Here is an 18,212-nt window from a genome sequence, read left to right as displayed (position 1 = left end):
TTAAATTAAAATACCCCTTATCTCTCAGGAGTAACTGGCGAGTTAAAATTCTTTTATCATGCTTATTGATAAAGTATACTAAAAATTTGATCCGGGTTGCACTATCCAAATCATTTCATTGCAATTATTTTCCATTCATGCCTAGGTACTCTACCTACTCTTGATTTTCAGATAATATACTAACCTATTTTTGGTATTTTGTTCTTTAACAAGATGATTTCAATCTTATCTCTTATCAAAGAATAACTAGGTCTATAACAAATTTAAAATCATCAGAAGTGATATTAACCTATGAACCTATTCTGTCCCAACAGCAGTGCGATGATGAGGCAGCACTCAGAAGCCATCCACGCACAAGAGCGGAGATGGAGTGAGTACGTGGATCGTACCAATGGTCAGTTTGTCCGCTCAGCGTCAGCACGACTCCCTCGCCACACCAATGACGACCACATGGAAGACGACGGCTCAGACAAGAGCTATCAGGCTGCCTTCCGACGGAGAAACAGCACGGATAATCGAGACCCTGCCGTCAAAACTCAACAGGTTCTTATTTTGACTAAGTTAAACGTTTGAAGAATGTAGACTTTGCAGCAGTTTTCTAATAAATAAATCATATCAAATAAAAAAAAATCCTTTATTGAAACTAACATACACATACATATATTGTGTAAAGTCAATAAAGAAAAATAATTACACATTTGGCATATTTACAGCACTAACTAATTAAGAGTATAATCTATATGAATACAGCTTTCTCCCTCATACAACAAACTATTGATTTGTATTAGTATTAATAAATAATAGAAAAAGTCCCCAATCCTGTAGCAGCATTTATCTGACAATAATTTGAATAAACTGGTTTTAAATTGCTTAAAATTTGTCAAACCCTTATTCATGGTTCTATGTAGACAATTATTCAATTTTATACCAGACTAGCTGTAACCCGCGGGCTTTGCCCCGTTTAACTTCTTAATTTTCAAGATGATCTCGTTCGCATGGCTCAATCACGTCCTGGTTAAAGTTCGTTCGTTACGCTCACTCACCTTTAGGTTGAAGCTCGTTCGCTACGCTCACTCACCTTTAGGTTGGAGCTCGTTCGCTGCGCTCACTTGCCTTCAGGTTGGCTCGATCGCTACGCTCACTTGCCTTCAGGTTAGCTCGTTCACTACGCTAACTCGCCTCCAGGTTGAAGTTCGTTCGCTACGCTCACTCACCTTTTGGTTGCAAATTAGCTGTTGTCATAAATGTAAAAGAAATAATAGTGCTGCACCCTGTTGGTAATCCTTGTAACCTTAATGCTATTAAACATCATAGAACAGAACCAACTTGTTTAATTGAAACAGCTGTTAAGATTCATTAATTCCATTTCTCATAAGGTTAACATGGGAAACTCCAGAGCCACTGGGGCGGAGCCGATTGGACGGATCACGAAATTGATGGTGTATAAACCTATTCCATGACATTCTACACGTATGTACCAAGTTTCGTGGCAATCGGTTCAGCGGTGTCTGAGTTTATCATTGCCAAACAAATATATATACAAACATCCTCTTTTATACTTATAGATAATATGGAGAATGTTCAATGGTTGAGGTGCTATGTATAGGTTATGTAAGACTATTCTTTTGTCTTGTATTATATTTGTGAAAATCAGAGTTATTTGGAAAATCCTTGTAACTCCTGGGTCAAACCGTGTGTATGTGTGAAGTAAGATGGCGAAATGATGGAAACAATACAATCCTCCTTCTTTAGGGTATCCTAAACACAGTTAATGCAAGATAACTTACACATGCTTGCACTGACAAAGGAATAGTTCTGATATGTCCCAATAATGTTTGGAATCCTCACCAGTTGCCAGTCTGATCAAGGGATTACCTACATTTTTCTTATGCCAACTGTTATTCTTGCCAAACATTTACTTAAGTGAGAAATAAGTCATATTCAATTAAATGATTTTTTATCTATGGAGGTCAGTAATTAAAAAAATATATTTAAGCCAGTTTTAAAAACAAATTGAAAAAATGTCCTACTACTATGATTCTTGTCTTTGTTGTGCAGAGGGAGGAGTCTATGAAACGTCTGCTGGAGTGGAAGCAGAGAATGCTCCAGTCTCCGCTCACTCGCAAGTCCAGTGGCTCCAGCAACCGAGGGTCTGCGCAGAACCAGCTCAACCCGTACAGTCTCACACACGAACAGAGGTCAGTCAATTTAAAAGTGCACAGAATCAGTTCAACCAGCTCTGTGCCTCACACTTATAACTCAAACCCAAGTCAGTCACTGTGGCTGATTTTAGGTAAAAACCTTACATTGTCAAATATCCCACGAGGGTCCATTTAGACCTACCAGGTTTGGGTTTATGGGACAAAGACGCCTAAGACACCAAATGCCAAACAATTATACAACAACTTCATGCTTTGCTTACTTTAATCTGTTATAAGATATGGGTTGATATTCTCGAGTGAATGCAGCAAGATTAAAAATATTCCGAAAATAAAAAAAGGCTTTAATATTAATGAAGAAATCAGATTGGAACAAGCACTTTCTTGGTGATGGCCTCTCACCCCTTCCTAAATTTCTAAATGACGACTAACAGCAAGGGGGCCTGGGGGCGGAGCCCCCAGCGAGCCAAAGGCGAGTAGTATTCTATAAATAGCATGTTTGAGATTTAAAAAATGATATTTAGACCATTGTTAATTTGTACATATATGATCTTATAACACACAACCTTGGGATATATACTCATAATAATCTGAAATTTAACAGATACAATACACAAAACAAAAATAATGCTGCTTTAGGCCATATTCGTTTTCTAATTTAGTTTGCCTCAACAATGGTACAATATGATGTTGAATATAGTTCATCACAAGGGCAAAATTGGCTTTTCCACCCTCACTCATTTTCCGACCTTGGCTTTGCCAAACTTGAGCTTGAGTCGAAAATAGTCACTTTATGTCCTAGTGATGAAATATACTATTCTTTCATATAGTAAAATTCTAACCCATATTTCAATGCAGGCTACGCAATTTACCAAACGACAATCAGTCCAACCCTGACGCGTGGCGACGGGATGGATGGGACAAGGACATGTTGGATCACGCACGAGCTCGCCGCAAACACTCAGACGCTGGCCGTAGCCGGTCTCAAGATGGCCGAAGATCTGTCACTTCCATTAGTCGATACAACAGCTACTCTAGCGACGATGAAGGTAAGACTTTTTTACTTATTTCTATATGACTTCCCATTGTTTAAATGTGCTGGATCAATTTGATGTAGTTTACTTATTGCCAATTGGAAATTGTTTTTGTATTTTTTAAAAAGGCCTACGGTGTAAGATTCATCAACATAAATTAATTTTTCGTAAAAAGTATTTTATTGAAGTATTACGTATTATAAATGGTAATTTATGTTTTCTTACCAAGAAGCAAAAATTCCCTTCTTACAAATAATTTGATTGATTGAGCATGTATAATTTAATATTAATATATTTTAGTATTATATTTTCATTTGATCCAGCACCTTATTTTATGAATAAATTAATTTCAGTAGTTTACATGAGACCGCTTCTGAGCTTAGCATGTGCATGTATGGTGATGGTGCAATCTTCCGAACTGTTGAGGTTCTTCTTGTTTTAACACTTTCCTTTTACTAAGATGAAGTAAGTCAGAGATTTTATAAATGACAATCGGTTCATCTGCACATCATTTAGCAGAGTTTTTTTTATGGTTAGTAGCATTATTGTATTTTAAAATATTATACCATTTCACCATAAGTATCTTAGTAGTTATAAAAACAAATTGTATTCTAAATTGATTGAACATTCAAATTTATATTGTTTTACTCATAACACCAAGATGATTAAATCCCCTATCTATATTAATTGAAGGATTGGCCTTGACAAGTTTGACCGAGGAAGTCCAGTTAGGTTTTGTCATAGATGACAAAAGATGATCTATGGAAGTAAATTTTAAATTTAGTTATTGCAGCAAAGCAATTTATAAACATAGCACTTCCCAATTTTTTTAAATTATTAAATAATAAAAAATATAATTGTGGTAGGAACATCCAAGCATGTATTGACATCAATATTTTTTTGTATCGTACTTCACACAATATTCTTATTCATTAGTTTAGTGATCTTCAAATCTAGTTTTTCCTCACACTACACAAAGTATTTACACACACATCATACTTAGCCACTTTACTGCACTACTGCACTTTCGTAAAGACTTGTCATAAAGGATAGTTTCTTTTAATAATATATGTATTCCTGATCAGAACATTTTATCTCTATTAATCTTACATGATTTTAATGTTCTGCGTTACTTAAAAAATAGCAGGTGATTTTTTTCATTATTTCTCTATGTTTAAAGGTTTAAAATATTAATTAAGCAGTAAACAATAGATTTTGGAGTCAAATGGTTGGTGTGGATCTAAATATCTTTAGCAACAATTATAAAAAAAAAAAAAAATTGTGTCATGAAAATAACATGCTGCTGGTACAAGATGAAAGTTATAGTGTCAATTAATTTATTTAGAGATTAAACTGTTCTCTGTAATATTGTAATAATACTGTAGTTAACTATGTATTTGGTATCTTTTGAAGAATTTAAATATCTGGTTCTTTTTGTATTCACTTTTTTGTAGAATATTATTTAATCACACTTTTCTATACTTTATATTTGAAGTAAATATCACTTAAAGCAAATTACTAATCTATGTATTTCATACAACAAAGTAGCTTATAAAATTATGAAATCGAGTGTATGATGATAAAATTCACCTTGTTTTAATAAACAGAATATATATTTAATATTCAATTTATAATATAGAAAGCAGAAAGGATTATATGGAAACTTTGTAGGCATGGAAAGAAAGGGGCAGAGCCCCGAACAAATTATAATTAAAAATACTTCTTAGTAAGACCAAGACCTATAAGAAAACTGTGTTTAAACTTTTTTAGCAATCCGATTAATATCCGACAACAACAAAAAATCTGTTTGCCTGTACATATATTTCTGATGAGAATGATTCTATACATAATCTTAAGCCTGTATTCTGTCAGCCATTTTGTTCATGCTTTGTCCTATATTTTTATCTTTGATTACTGTTATAACTACGTATTGTACACCGTGTAAAATATTTATTCATACTGGTTGTGGGAGGCTATACTGTATTTAATAAACCAATTTTGTAACTATTGATGATAGGCTACTATTAACATTAAGAATCAGGATACCTATGCATCTTTTGTTGTAAAGAACAGTAAATAAATGTGTAGACTTTATTACTTTCAGTCTACTTGAAACGGACAATAATTTTGAACTTACTATTTTGAATTAAAAGTAATTGAACTCTGAATTTTGATCTTAAATAAAAGAACTTGATCTCACAGGACAAACTAAAAATATTTTAAGAGTTCTTTCAAAACAGAAGTAGTTAGTCCTGAAAACTGTAACAGTATACCATACTGTTAGACTAATGGTCAAAAAGCAGTACATTTACAGAAATAGTTAAATTTTAAAACAATTTGGTGGACTTGTGCAGATTCTAAGTCAATTAAATTTTTATTGTTATTCATAGAAACAAAATTCCGAATTTCCATTTTGCGTCATTTGTGATCAATTTTAACTAAGTTTAACGAAATTAATCAATTGAAAGGATTGCAATATACCGTAATTCAGAGAACAATAGTTAGAGTTTTTACAAATTAACCATAAATGATAGATTACCATAATTGATTATTGCTGGTCGTTTCCCATCAAGGATTAATAAAACAGAAAAGTCACGACATTCTGGGGTCCAAGGAAGCTTGAACAAGCCGCATCCCCACTAAGCTGATGAAGGCCGTTCGGATAGGAGGTGCGATTGGCCGCTTGGCATAGTTGTCACAGTTGTACAAACGGCATCGTGCCATGCGGCTTAACCTAAAAGTGAATATGTTTTCGAATGTTTGATTAGATTTTGAGAGGCGAGGTAAATGGCTAGCACCGATGTCTACCACTTGGCCCCACCCCATCTGTTTGGAATCGGCAAGCCGCATTGCTGATCGGCACAATGCGACGCAAGCCGGCTGCGTGTTCACTCTTGCTGCTTTCCATTTGGAATAGTAGGGATACCGCTTGACAAGATTAGTTCACAAACCTGACAGAGCCAGAAACCACAAAAGCTTTTGATAACAGATGTTTAGAGCAGTAAAATTGTTATTAAAAAACAAACAAGAAGGACAAATGAAAAAAAACGTAAAAAATATAAACAATCTTGAATGTATACTATAACACAAGATCACAAAACGTTATAAAACTTCTGTTTTACTAATCTGTGATGGAAAATGTCTACAAAAATCCCTTAAACATGGCAAACTCACCACCATCAACAATAAACATCAAACAAATAATATAGGAGCAGTTATGTTTACATGTGGACCTGGTATCAATACAGATTGAATAATGGATAGATCTCTAGAAGTTATTTTGGAAAGATATACAGTTTTATTTTGCTACATTACCTGAGAAGTTAGGAGTCCCAGGGGGTCATATATTCATAAAAAGATTCACATAACACAATAATTATATTTCGTCTTAGTGTAGAACCTTTTTAGGGAGGAAATCAAAGAGAAAAATGTTGACGAGTGATGACATCATCTCCTCACATGAGTAATCTGAAACTTATCCTTTCCAAAAAAATTGTTAAAATAAAGTCCTACAAACTCAGCACAATGTGGACCAGAAGTGTGCCAAATTTGTGAGAGTCCAGGTAATTGGGGAAAAAGTTCCTAAAATTTAAACTGAGACTTGAAATTGTCTATTTTTATTTTACTTCTCTTGTAGTGCCATTACATTTAAGACACGATGACATTGAAAAACATAACTTTAAATTGTTGAAAACAATACATTATTTTCTTAAAAAAAAATGTGGTTATGGTGTTCAATGTAGGTCTCCTGTTGTCAGATATTTGTGACTCACAAGTCCTGGTCCGCAAGTAATGCAATTGTGTAACAGCTGAAGCCATAGAATGCTATAGTTTTCCAAAATAACTAAACGTTCTGTAATAGTTTTCCATGATAACCATTGTTTTCTATACCTAGTTTTTTTTTTTTTGGAATGGCTCAAAAGGTCGTAAATTAAACAGCTCAGCCATAGGCGGTCGACACACGAGAAGTCTGTTTTGCAACTGAAATTGGCAACAAGTTTGACAAACTAGTGCCTGCGTGGACAGTGCACACTTGGTGGGACAGTGCATACGGTGCAACTGCAATGCAACCAGTTGAGGACCAGTCAGCGATCAGTCATAGGCCCAGCGCACACGGTGTGACTGTTTTACAACAACTGTTGCAAACTAGTTGCGTCTGAAACCAGTTTGCAACTGAAACAAAGCTTCTGTCCGCACACGAAGTGACTGTTTTACAACTACAGTTGCGTCTATTGTGCAATCAGTGGAGTGTCAATTTAGTGCAGTTACGTTGTTTTAAGGGGACAAGGCCCCTTGCCCGGGACGTGATGAAATTTTGAGTCTGCTTCTTGTAATGCAGCAGCAGCTACAAAGAGCCTACATTCAATATTTGTTTCAATATAAGGATGTAGGTACCCAATAATTTCTACGTCCTCTACCATTTCTCAATTGTGTATACAACACAAGAGCTTGTTCATCACTACTGTTACAAATTTTAAACACAATACACAGTATTGTAAAAACAAAATTAGAATTCAATTAATAACTGTCTCAACTTAACTACAATTTCAGTCGCGCCCTTGTGCGGATTCAACCAACGCAACTCCAACCGTAATCGCGTCATAAACACAAAACAGTTGGTTCAACTTTAGTTGGGCTTCAGTCTTCCCGTGTGTTGAGCGCCTTATATGTGCAAGATATATACAAATTCTGTTGGGATTTGCTTGGATATTATATCTGGACTGCTGGTTTACCTGATGCTGAGTTTGCAGGATTCGTATATCTGTAATAATTGTACATATATATTTAAGTCAGTTAATGTAAATTTTACGATATAAGGCTGTGGTAACGGTGATTACCGATGTGGTAACGGTGGCTTGCGGTACTAACCTTGGTGAACTGTCTGCATGGACGCGATCAAGCATGCTGGAACAGGCCTATCAACCCTTGTTCCTATTACTTTTAAAGTTTTGCCACAACCCTTGCAATTCCATTGTAGAACAAGATACACACAGCATTGGTCTAGGCATGATGTTAGCTTCACGTTTGAATTTTTTCTGTAGTTTTGCACTTATTTGAATGATGACATGACTTTGTAAATCAGAATTTTGGAAATAAATATTTAAATAAAGGAAGAACTCACATAAAAGTTTGAAACGTGATAAAAATATAAAAATGTTATTACTACCCTTTGTTATTACTAAATATTTTTAAAATCTTTTTACCTTTTTTAGTATTTTTGTAAGAAAAATTTATTGGAGTTTCTCATTATTCAAAACTGTTTGAAAAGGCTATATGGAGTAATTTTTATTCATCTGCAGATATATTTCCTGTACCATTTTCGTAGGAGATAACATATCAGAACAATTTCGTTCAGTGTTTTAAAATAATTTCAGCTTAACTTTTTTGTCAATGACAATATTTTTTCCAGACAAGTAAATGTGGTAAAACATTTAAAAGAAATAAGAACATTTTCAGTCATTTATTCTGAACGTAATATTTGGGTTGTCGTGTCAGAAACTGGAGGAACGAGGGAGTGTCGGAAACGAGTGAGAAGATCATCAAAAGAGGCTAGCAGATCAAGACTCAACTCTCTAGAGGGAAAATCATCAAGAACTACTCCTACATCAATGGCTTTCCCTGACTATGAAAATATCAAGTTAGCAGAAAAATCTGCAATTAAAGAACGAGCAGATATGGTGAAAACACCTACATCCTTGAATAAAATAGATTCTAGCTATTCAAACTCTCATAGTGTAACTTTGGAAGAAAGTCAAGTCAACAGGGATAGGAATTACAGTAACAAAAGCCCCCATAGTAAGAAGTCATCAGAGGATTATGGTCCGGGAGAAAGTTTTGATAGTGGTAACACTTTGGCAGAATCAAGTATTTTAGGTTACGAGGACAGGTTTACTACTAGTAGCAAACATTCTGATAGTGGCTACGATACACTGCAAACTGGGGGAGTTCTGCCAGTAGATCCAGATGTCAGTGATTTGCTCAAGTTCCGCTTTGACAAGCATAAGTCGGCCAACGCAGTCTTTGCATATCCTGTACACACTAAAGTGGGAAAGAGTTTTGAAAACTGGGGGGAAAAGCTCGATGAGTCAAGACTGATAAAAGAATTTTCATACCAATATATAAAGTCAAATAAAAATGATGGTAAAAATATTGAGGAAGATAAAGACAAGAAAAGCTCAAAGGTCCTGTTAACAAAACATTTTGAAGTGCCACCCCAAAATATTGTTCAAAATAGAATTAAGGTGTTTGAGGCTCCTAAAGAAGATGATCCTTTAAACTCTGCTCAAGTGAAAGATTGTAAATTGAAAATGCAAGAACCGCTGAAAGTCGCCTCTGCATACCAGCCAAATGAAGCACACGTATCTACAATAAAAACTGTGGAGGAAAAACGTGAACGCTACAAGAAGACTGATGAAGAACTGTCAAATTTGAAGCGCTCAAGAAGAACAAGTTTGCATGGGTTTGCACTAGGAGATGCAATATCTATGTTGGATGAAGAAGCAAAATATGCCAAGAGAGAATCGTTAACAGGTAGTCAAAATCCAAAATCAGTAAAGGATTTACTTGCTGATTTTGAGCGTAAATCTCAAATATTAGCTGCTGAAGAAAAAGAAAGCGAAGATAGTCCAGGTAAACGCCCTGTGTTCAGTGACACTGAAACATTACTCTATGAAACTTCCAGTGACCCTGAAAATAACCACTGTGGTAATATTATATCTGGATTGTTGCGTTCTGAAGTAAATGTCAGTGAAGATGATGAGGACAGGGATGAAGAAGTGGCAGCAGTTTTGGGACAAAAAGATAGCTTTGTTAGTTCTTGTAGAGATTTAGGCAGAAAACAAGAATCAAAACCTAGGTCTATAAGATCAGAGAAAGTTAATGGTAATGGCAGTCATAGCGCAATAGACAATGCATCTACTTCTAACTATTTAAGGCTTGGTATGACTGGATCCTTAGTTGCTGGAGACGATTCCTGTTCCCAGTCCAGTACTCCACATTTAGAAAAAATTAGGATAGATGAGCCAAAACCAAAGTTATCATGTAGCCCTGAACAACATTATATGCCAATGACTCCTTCAAAGAAACCATTTATGGGTCCCATTACTGATGTATTCTCACATACAAGAACTAGTTCAGTTTCTCTTAGTATTTCAAATGAAACCCCAGGGGAAGAAAGTTCATATGTTGAAATGACAAATGGTAACATTCGATCCTTGCTTGCACCTGATTCAGGACATGAAAAAAGTTCATCGAGTACCTTGACTGATTCACAAAACTATTGTGAAATAAGATCCGATAAAGACAGTGCACACTATGAGTTCTTATATAAAGCAACAAGCACTACTACTGAGCCGTTATATATGGAAGTTAGTCCTGTGGTAGAAGATAATACCAACGATGTTAAAAATCAATCAAATGAAAATATGCCAAGTGCCAAAAGAGAGGAAACTGAAGGTGCTGAACAGCCCCCAACACCCCCCAGAGCTGTTCTTCCTGACATATTGAGTCCCACATCCAATGGCAGTAAAAAACAGCCATCAATTAAATCAGACAGTTCAGATGCTGATGATGAAGCTTCCAAAGATCTTGACTCTTTGGATGCTCCAAGACATCCTAGATTTAGCCTTTCCGACACTTTCAGACCTGCTTCATATTATCTTGGTGCTAGTATTGGAGAGAGAACATTAATTGGAATGACAGCGGAACATCCAGATTCTTCCGATAGTGATTTAGTGTCACCTCCTCCAATACCAACAAGCCCCCCTCCACTGGACGACTTGGAAACTAGTTTAGAATCATCAAGTGAGATAAAGAAACTATCACCAGTTCAGATGAAGAGTGAATCTTGTAAAATTGACATAGAAGGGAAAGATAACAGTCGAATGTTGTGGAACCCTACTCCATTAATGGGAAAAGATGTCAGAAGTTTGCATGAACGGATGGAAAGCTTAAATTTATCACCCATTATAGATGATCCTTTAAGTTCTGAAACTGATTCTATAGACTCCAGCAAAAGAGATAGATTATTAAAAAGAAGGCCTGTTTCAGCAGATATTTTGAACAGTCTGCAAGATACAGATTTTCTCCATTGTTCTTCCCTTAGTGGAAGGAAGTCCGGAGGAAGTGATTTAGACTCAGTTGGAAGTAGAAATGGACTAGCTATGAGTTTAGAAGAAGGAGAGGGAATTGATTTTGACCAATATCTAGAAGGACTTCAAAACAACAATCAGTTAACACCAAAGATGCTTTCAGAAGATTTAAACTATGAATACCAAAACTATGATAAACAAAAACACAGTCAACAAAATACTCCCCCCATTGCCAACATCCCTGAAACAACAGCTTACACACCTGATGGATCTAATTCTATTGACCAGGATTACAGATTAAAATATAAACCCTCACATCCACAGCCGTCTAACAGGATTGATGAAGTTCATTATGAGAATCTGCCAGGTCTCTTCCCTCCTCCTCCCTCCGCCGAGTATCTCCAGGAATTATCCTCTGAAAATGATACCGTAATGAGATATTCTAGTCCAGAAGGTGGCCTTGCTAGATCTTCCCCTGTAAGAGTAGTTGAAGGCCAGGGCAGTAGTAGAGATATACCTGCTGGAGCCCCATATTATTACTCAGATCTATTAAAAGCAGAACAAGCAACTCAATCAAATAACCGAAATGTGAATATTTTAAGATCATTGAAAATGCAGCAACTTAACAATCAAAGAGAGGAAACAAACTCATCAGATGTAAGTTTCTTGAACAAAAGGAATGATATTGGTCGCAGGGTAAATGCCATCAATCAAATTTTACCTGGTCAGATGATTAGTAGGGACGATGCTGCTAAATTAGCTGAAGAACTAAGAACTACTTCAGTTCACTTTCTTGGAACTGCAGATAAAAGCGGCCAAGTTGACAAACGTAATTTGTATGAAGCCGATACACTTCAAAGGCGTAAGGCTGTTGCCATTATGGAACAAAGGTACCGGTCTCAAACTCCTGATTTTAGGAGTAACACTAGAAATTTGTATCCACACGGAATTCGTGACAAAAATGATATGAGTCAAGGGGAAGAAAGACAACTAAGAAGAAGATCCAGGTCTTTGGAAGGCCTGTTGGATGAACCGGATTATTTAGATTCAGAACCTCGCCACAGCCGTGTTTCTCCTGGGAGTGCGATATCTCGACTTCTTCAGACTACTCAGCCACAGCCACAAAGCTGTAGAAGTCCCATTTCACCGATACCTGTTTCCAATGGTCCTAGATCGTCAAGATCCAGAGCACCTCCTCCACCTCCAGATGTCTGGGAAGAAGACACCCTCTGGAGAGAAAACTTAAGGAGGGTAAGTATTCGCCACACCAGATCTTTAGATGATTTGGATAGAGACTCACCAAGAGATGTCACTCCTTCAGAAAATAGAAAAGTCAGTCGGGAAGTTACCTATGTAAATGACAGCGTCACTAGGGCGAGAACAAATCATTGGGAGTATGAAGAAGATTATCGCGAAGGACGTTCGCTGAGACAGACAAGATCCACAACACAAACTGACGTCGATGACGGTGTACTCTACGAACGCTTAGTCCCCAGAGACTCTGAGGTCCTAGACAGAACGAGGCGGGGACAGACTTATATAGAAGGCTATGTTTGGGATGAAGAAAGAGAAGTATTTCACCGAGGAGAAAAATCTATACTACCGAGCAGGGACCCTCCAAGAAAACCTACTCAGCCTTTTTTAGAACCAGGCCTGTACCCAACTCGACCACCCTCATTCGAAATCGACCGAGAGAAGTTGCGGCAGTGGGACCTCATGTCGAGTGCTCCAGCCGGCATGTTGGGGCACGCCGGGGCTCGTCGCGGACTACTACATCCCGCGGACACAACACCTCCCAGTTCACCAGGTCAGTTACATACACACTTCCTTCCAAGTACATTATATTAAGCAATTACTTAAGTTAGTGTAGCAAGTTGATTTAAATTTATATTCTACAATGTATGTTAAATTTCAAGATGTCATAATCCTATATGATATTTTAAACTATGTAATACAACGAGAAATTTGGCCGTATGTATGAGACTATTGTGTTGTTACCAGTAACTTTATACTGTAATTGAAAATTGAAGCTTATACATTCTATGAAACAGAAGCTAATCATGGCATTTGCTACTATATAAGAATTGAGGTGATATCCAATCCCCGTTATCCAACTGGCATGTTATTTTCTAGTAAATTTATATTTTTCAAAATTATCTTTTAACAAAATGACCAACCATAAATGAGACTCTTAGTTTATTATTTAGTCTTAAAACTGGATTTACACGTTAAAGAATAATGTTGCTCAAATTATTATTATTTTTTACAAAATCTGTTTTTACTATATTGTGATTCATAAGATTCTGATACCCAGTTTTTAATAATTAAATATTATCTATAAATTTTTTTCTGTCTGTCAAAAAGCAGTTTTAATTTTTCAAGATGTAATTTCTGTACTTTTTTCACTTGGCAGTAACTTTTACAAAATAAAAAATATCCAATATTGTATTCTGATGTCAAAATTCAAGCATATAGCATTGTTCTTTTCTATGGGATCCCTAATAATGTAAAAATTAGAAAATTATCCAAAGCCCACTAATTTATTATTGTTACTTATAAATAAAAGTTTTTGTTTTTTATACCGTTTGTTTATGATTTTTAAACTGCTGAAAATATGATAGTACAGTTACAGTATGATATAGAGTCATAATACTTTACAAAGCTTAAAGCGATTTACTTATTTTATGAATGGTTGGGTAATTTCCGCTTGCTTTCAGATAATGTTGTATTGAAAAGTACCATATATTATTAATTCAATAGATGATACCTATAAAAAACTACGGTTTCACTTACAATGCATTTTTTTACTTTCCTGGATAGCACAATTCACCCACAATCACCAAACACAGGTTCACATTTTTGCACGTTGGGGTTTACTTCACAATTTAGATTACCACTTTTAGAATTGGGACAAGTTAAATCTACAGGAGGTGCATGAGTTGGTTCCACTGTTGGAGGTTTTGTTGACTATTGTGAGATCAGGTTTCAGGATGAAACTATATTGATGAATTTCAGATCAGGTAATACTTTTATAAAATAATCTTAAGATATCTTTAGAGTAGCAGAATACATCAACAGTCTAGTCACAGTAGAGTGATATTTACTTTTGTAAGTTACATCTGGTAGTACTGTATGTTTGACAGAAATTGCTTGAATGGCGCTCTAACTGCCGGATGTTTTGTTAGGGTTTATTTCTCTTGTAAGTGTAACCGCAGGCTTAGCTGTAAACTCAACCCATGTTTTAATATCATCATATTTCATATACTGTAGTAAAAAAATACCTGTTTTGATTTTATGTGTTTTTATTGAAGCTAAAAACATTTAGTGAGACTAGTAAATCATACAAATTTTATGGTATTAAAGGTTTATAATTAACGGCCCCCCATTAGAAGAAAATTTGAGGCATTAAATGGGAAGTTTGAAGTTTTTCCTATCGAGGAAACCTGAAAACCCAGCATTATTAGTCCAAAAAAAATATTATTTGAGGATTTTGAAATATGAACCACTAACTAGAAGTAGACTACACGTTCTTAAAATATCTACTACTGGTACTTTTTAAAAGAGAGAACTGTTTCTATTCTAGATTCTAGGACGCTTCAATGCAAGGCATAGGCTATATACTTTTTAGCTCAACAATAAATAGCTTTTCGGTATTTACCAAACTAAAATAAGTTTCTTACCAAATATTTTTTGTAAATATAACAAGCTATTCTTTATTTTTTTTTATCCATAGCATAAATATAAATATTTAAAGTCTTTAGATTCCTTTGTGTGAAGTGTGAATTCCTTCACATATATACAGATAAATCATAGCTTCATTATGTCTGTCATCTTAGCCCTTGATTGCATAAACTTACCAAATTTACCAAACCAATGGTAGACTGTAGTTTACTGAGACTGTGCAGCCTCATACAAAAAAGGGGATGTAAACTGATAATTAACAGATGTAGTATACTGTTAAGAATGAGGTTATGTTTTTTGGCGGGAATCCAGTATCAGCTGATGGACGGCCGCGCATGCGCCCAGTCACCTGTCTACTATCACCACGATGACGATGCCGTCGTAGCCGTACTACTTCATTGCCGCGTCGCTCGACCTCAGTGTTGGTAACGCCACGCTCGTCGCTCCGCTGTCCGCTCGCTCAGTACGGTTGCCGACGCGCGTCGTCCAGGTTGTGCCGAGTCGATCTCTCCCGCGTTTTCGCGTAGATCCGCAATGGGAGGAAAAGTCGGGTTTTTCTGCACCCCAGGCTGCTGGTCGGCTTGCTCTAGAAAGCCCGTCCCATGTGAGTCGATTCTACGCTCCCTTGGCCTCTTCTGGTGTTTGCGTCTGTATCGCTTTATTTTATTTTGATTTATCCAAAAATAGTATTGGCTATTTTAGCAAACTTCTCGCTTTTATCACTTTATTTCACTTTTGGAATACTCACACTGTTTTCACTGTATGTTGTTTATAGCTAATGGTATAATTTGAATAAACTGTTTATGATTTTTTTACAAATACTGACATAAAAGCTGTGGTCCTCATGCATTAAACACTTGGTAGGCTACTCCACCGAGTAAACGCTAATGTTGTTTTTAAACTATTCATATTTTCTACGGCTTGTTACTTTAATAGGTATCTACATCCTATAACTTAGATCTTGGAAGGCAAAACAAATTTAAAATTGATTTATTAAAAAAACATTCATTCAAATTTCAAATAAACCATAGATCTATATCTTTACTCAAACTTAGTATTTCCATGATATGTTATAGGAGCGATATTACCCTAACCTAGAGAAATTTTATAGTTATGGATTTGAGGGAAAACAAACAACACTTAAATCTCATCATACAATTGCGTTACGAACCCAAACCAAGTCCAAAATAACAGAGATCAATAAATCACTCCATTAAAGCCTAGTATTTCATTTGACCACCCCTAACCGCTATAATTGAGAGGTAAAATTATCACAGAGATTTAAAAACACCCAATCTCCGTATCAACTTATGCCACTTTTAAATTAACAGATCAATATCTTTACTCCACCGAGGCTAGTATTTCCGTGGCAGGTTATGGAAGCCACCCCTAACTGTGATATTTGTGATAATGCCGTCGCACCCTCCCTCACCCCTCGCAGTTGCCCCGGGTTCTCTCCCCATCTCTCACTCACACAGACGAGTACCGACCTTTACACGCTCATTCAGGGGTTCAACATTTCACTATACAAGTATACGTTCCATTTCCATGGCAACACTCTAAAACACTACACTCATGAAGGTTGCTGAGTTGTTGAACCTCCCATTGAGAGGTCTGATGTCAATTAATAACAAATATACAAGAATGATTTTACTTTAATCAATGGTTCAACTTCTCATTTGTAATATACAATTTTCCTTAGTTATAACGTTATCAGACCAAATTCATTTCTTTTAATTTCGGTGGAAAGTGGTATTCTTTGTGCCAGATAGAGCTTTGACTTAAAATATTTTCTGCTTTTAAGTTTGTATATTTTTTTAGCCTATATTTATAAACCCTAGACATTTTTGTAATGAGACAATTCAAACATTTTCCCCCAAAAGGATTAACTCCCTTATTTTTTAGTTACCGTATTTCATTAAAAGCATACCCAAAATTGACATCTCTTTTGCATTTGCACTGAGTATCCCTTTCAAATAGACTTAGAGAACCCCCCAAATATGAAGCACCTAAATTAATGCATTTATGTATGATATTAGGCTATATTATTCCATGAACCTAATTATATAAGCTTTACCGTTAACATAAAACATAAACCTCTAATGCGTTTATTATTGTTTTTATTTGTTATCCTAATCGTATTTATTGTAGTAAAATAAGGAGAATAATAACCAACGGTAGAGTATGTTTGTTAGTAGCATATACAGTGTATGCACTAAAGATTAACCGTTCTGCAACGTAAATGATTACTTATCAATATTTCCTGTACATTGACAGATCATCCTGTTAAATATTGTCACAACAATGATATTAGCGCCTGCGTTTATCAGCTGCCTTGCTACAAGGATTGATCACTGTTCACTGTTCTTTTATCGCTATCAAATTGTCAAAGATCCAATTGCTTTTAAATCGCTAGCTAGTCAATTTATATGTTTAGAATATTTATTTTGTATGTACTTTGGCATAAACAATCCAGCTGTGTTTCTTCCACACATTATTCTTGGGAAGGCTTCTCTGTCTTATTTCCGCTCCGATTTTGACCCATCTCCCCTCAATAAGTACCATATAAAAAAGTACCAAAGTACCAAGTAAGAAGCAAATTGGAAAGTGTTTCAAGTTATAGGTTGATACCCCATTGCTAAGTATGTTTGAAGATTCTATATATGACAAAATAGGCCTAGCTCATGCCAATGATCTGTTAATTTATTTATGTCGTAAAAACCAAGTTAGAATATCTTAAACAAAGCTTTTTTTACTTAATTTAATTTGAAACAAGTTTTAGCTGCTTCACACTTAATTCTTGTAAAACGTTTTAGTAGGTTATTCTTTTTTTTACTAATTATCGTGGTAATGTGATGATTCAGGTATTCTTTTTGTTTGTATAGAATTAGGGACGATTTTGTTATATTCGAATATCTGTTATGACCTTGAGGTTTTAAAAACAACATAACATGAAATACCCTTATCTTAGTGAAAAGTACTTAGCTTAGTGTCTCGGATACAAGAAGCTCAGGGACCGGTGTTTAGAAGGTCAAATGATTTCACCAGGTACCGTTCTTGAGGTTTTCTATTTGCTTCGTATTTCGCTACAAAAAACTTAAAAGAAAACCGAAAACCCCAACTAACTTTAATAGGCCTACACAAATCAAATATCCTTATTTATAAAAGCGTGTCACTATTTCTTTCTGAAAACTTAGCATACTCATAATGCGTTTAAATCGTTCAACAATATGATCATAGAATTTAAT

At 35.6% G+C, this 18,212-nt stretch overlaps 1 protein-coding gene across 9 annotated transcripts in view; it reads left to right on the top strand.

Annotated features, from left to right (window-relative positions):
• LOC128987765 (uncharacterized) overlaps positions 1-18,212 on the top strand; it is a 178,766-nt gene that overhangs the window by 109,024 nt on the left and 51,530 nt on the right. For 8 of the 9 annotated variants that reach the window (XR_008490279.1, XM_054408782.1, XM_054408781.1 and 5 more), the window contains 4 exons: positions 315-543; positions 2,059-2,198; positions 3,018-3,208; positions 8,690-13,090. Coding sequence is in view for 8 of the 9 variants with exons in the window: in XM_054408782.1 (XP_054264757.1) it covers positions 315-543; positions 2,059-2,198; positions 3,018-3,208; positions 8,690-13,090 (4,961 nt within the window). In the remaining variant the exon portion in view is untranslated. The remainder of the gene's footprint in view (positions 1-314; positions 544-2,058; positions 2,199-3,017; positions 3,209-8,689; positions 13,091-18,212) is intronic. The other variant, XM_054408784.1, reaches the window with a different exon arrangement.

Source organism: Macrosteles quadrilineatus, unplaced genomic scaffold (genome assembly GCF_028750875.1).
Source record: "Macrosteles quadrilineatus isolate MER2022 unplaced genomic scaffold, UCM_ALF_1.0 Scaffold_2__2_contigs__length_208266976, whole genome shotgun sequence".
Classification (NCBI taxonomy): Eukaryota; Metazoa; Arthropoda; class Insecta; order Hemiptera; family Cicadellidae; genus Macrosteles; species Macrosteles quadrilineatus.
The sequence above is the reverse complement of the archived record's forward strand: the minus strand, read 5'-3'. Positions and strand labels throughout refer to the sequence as shown.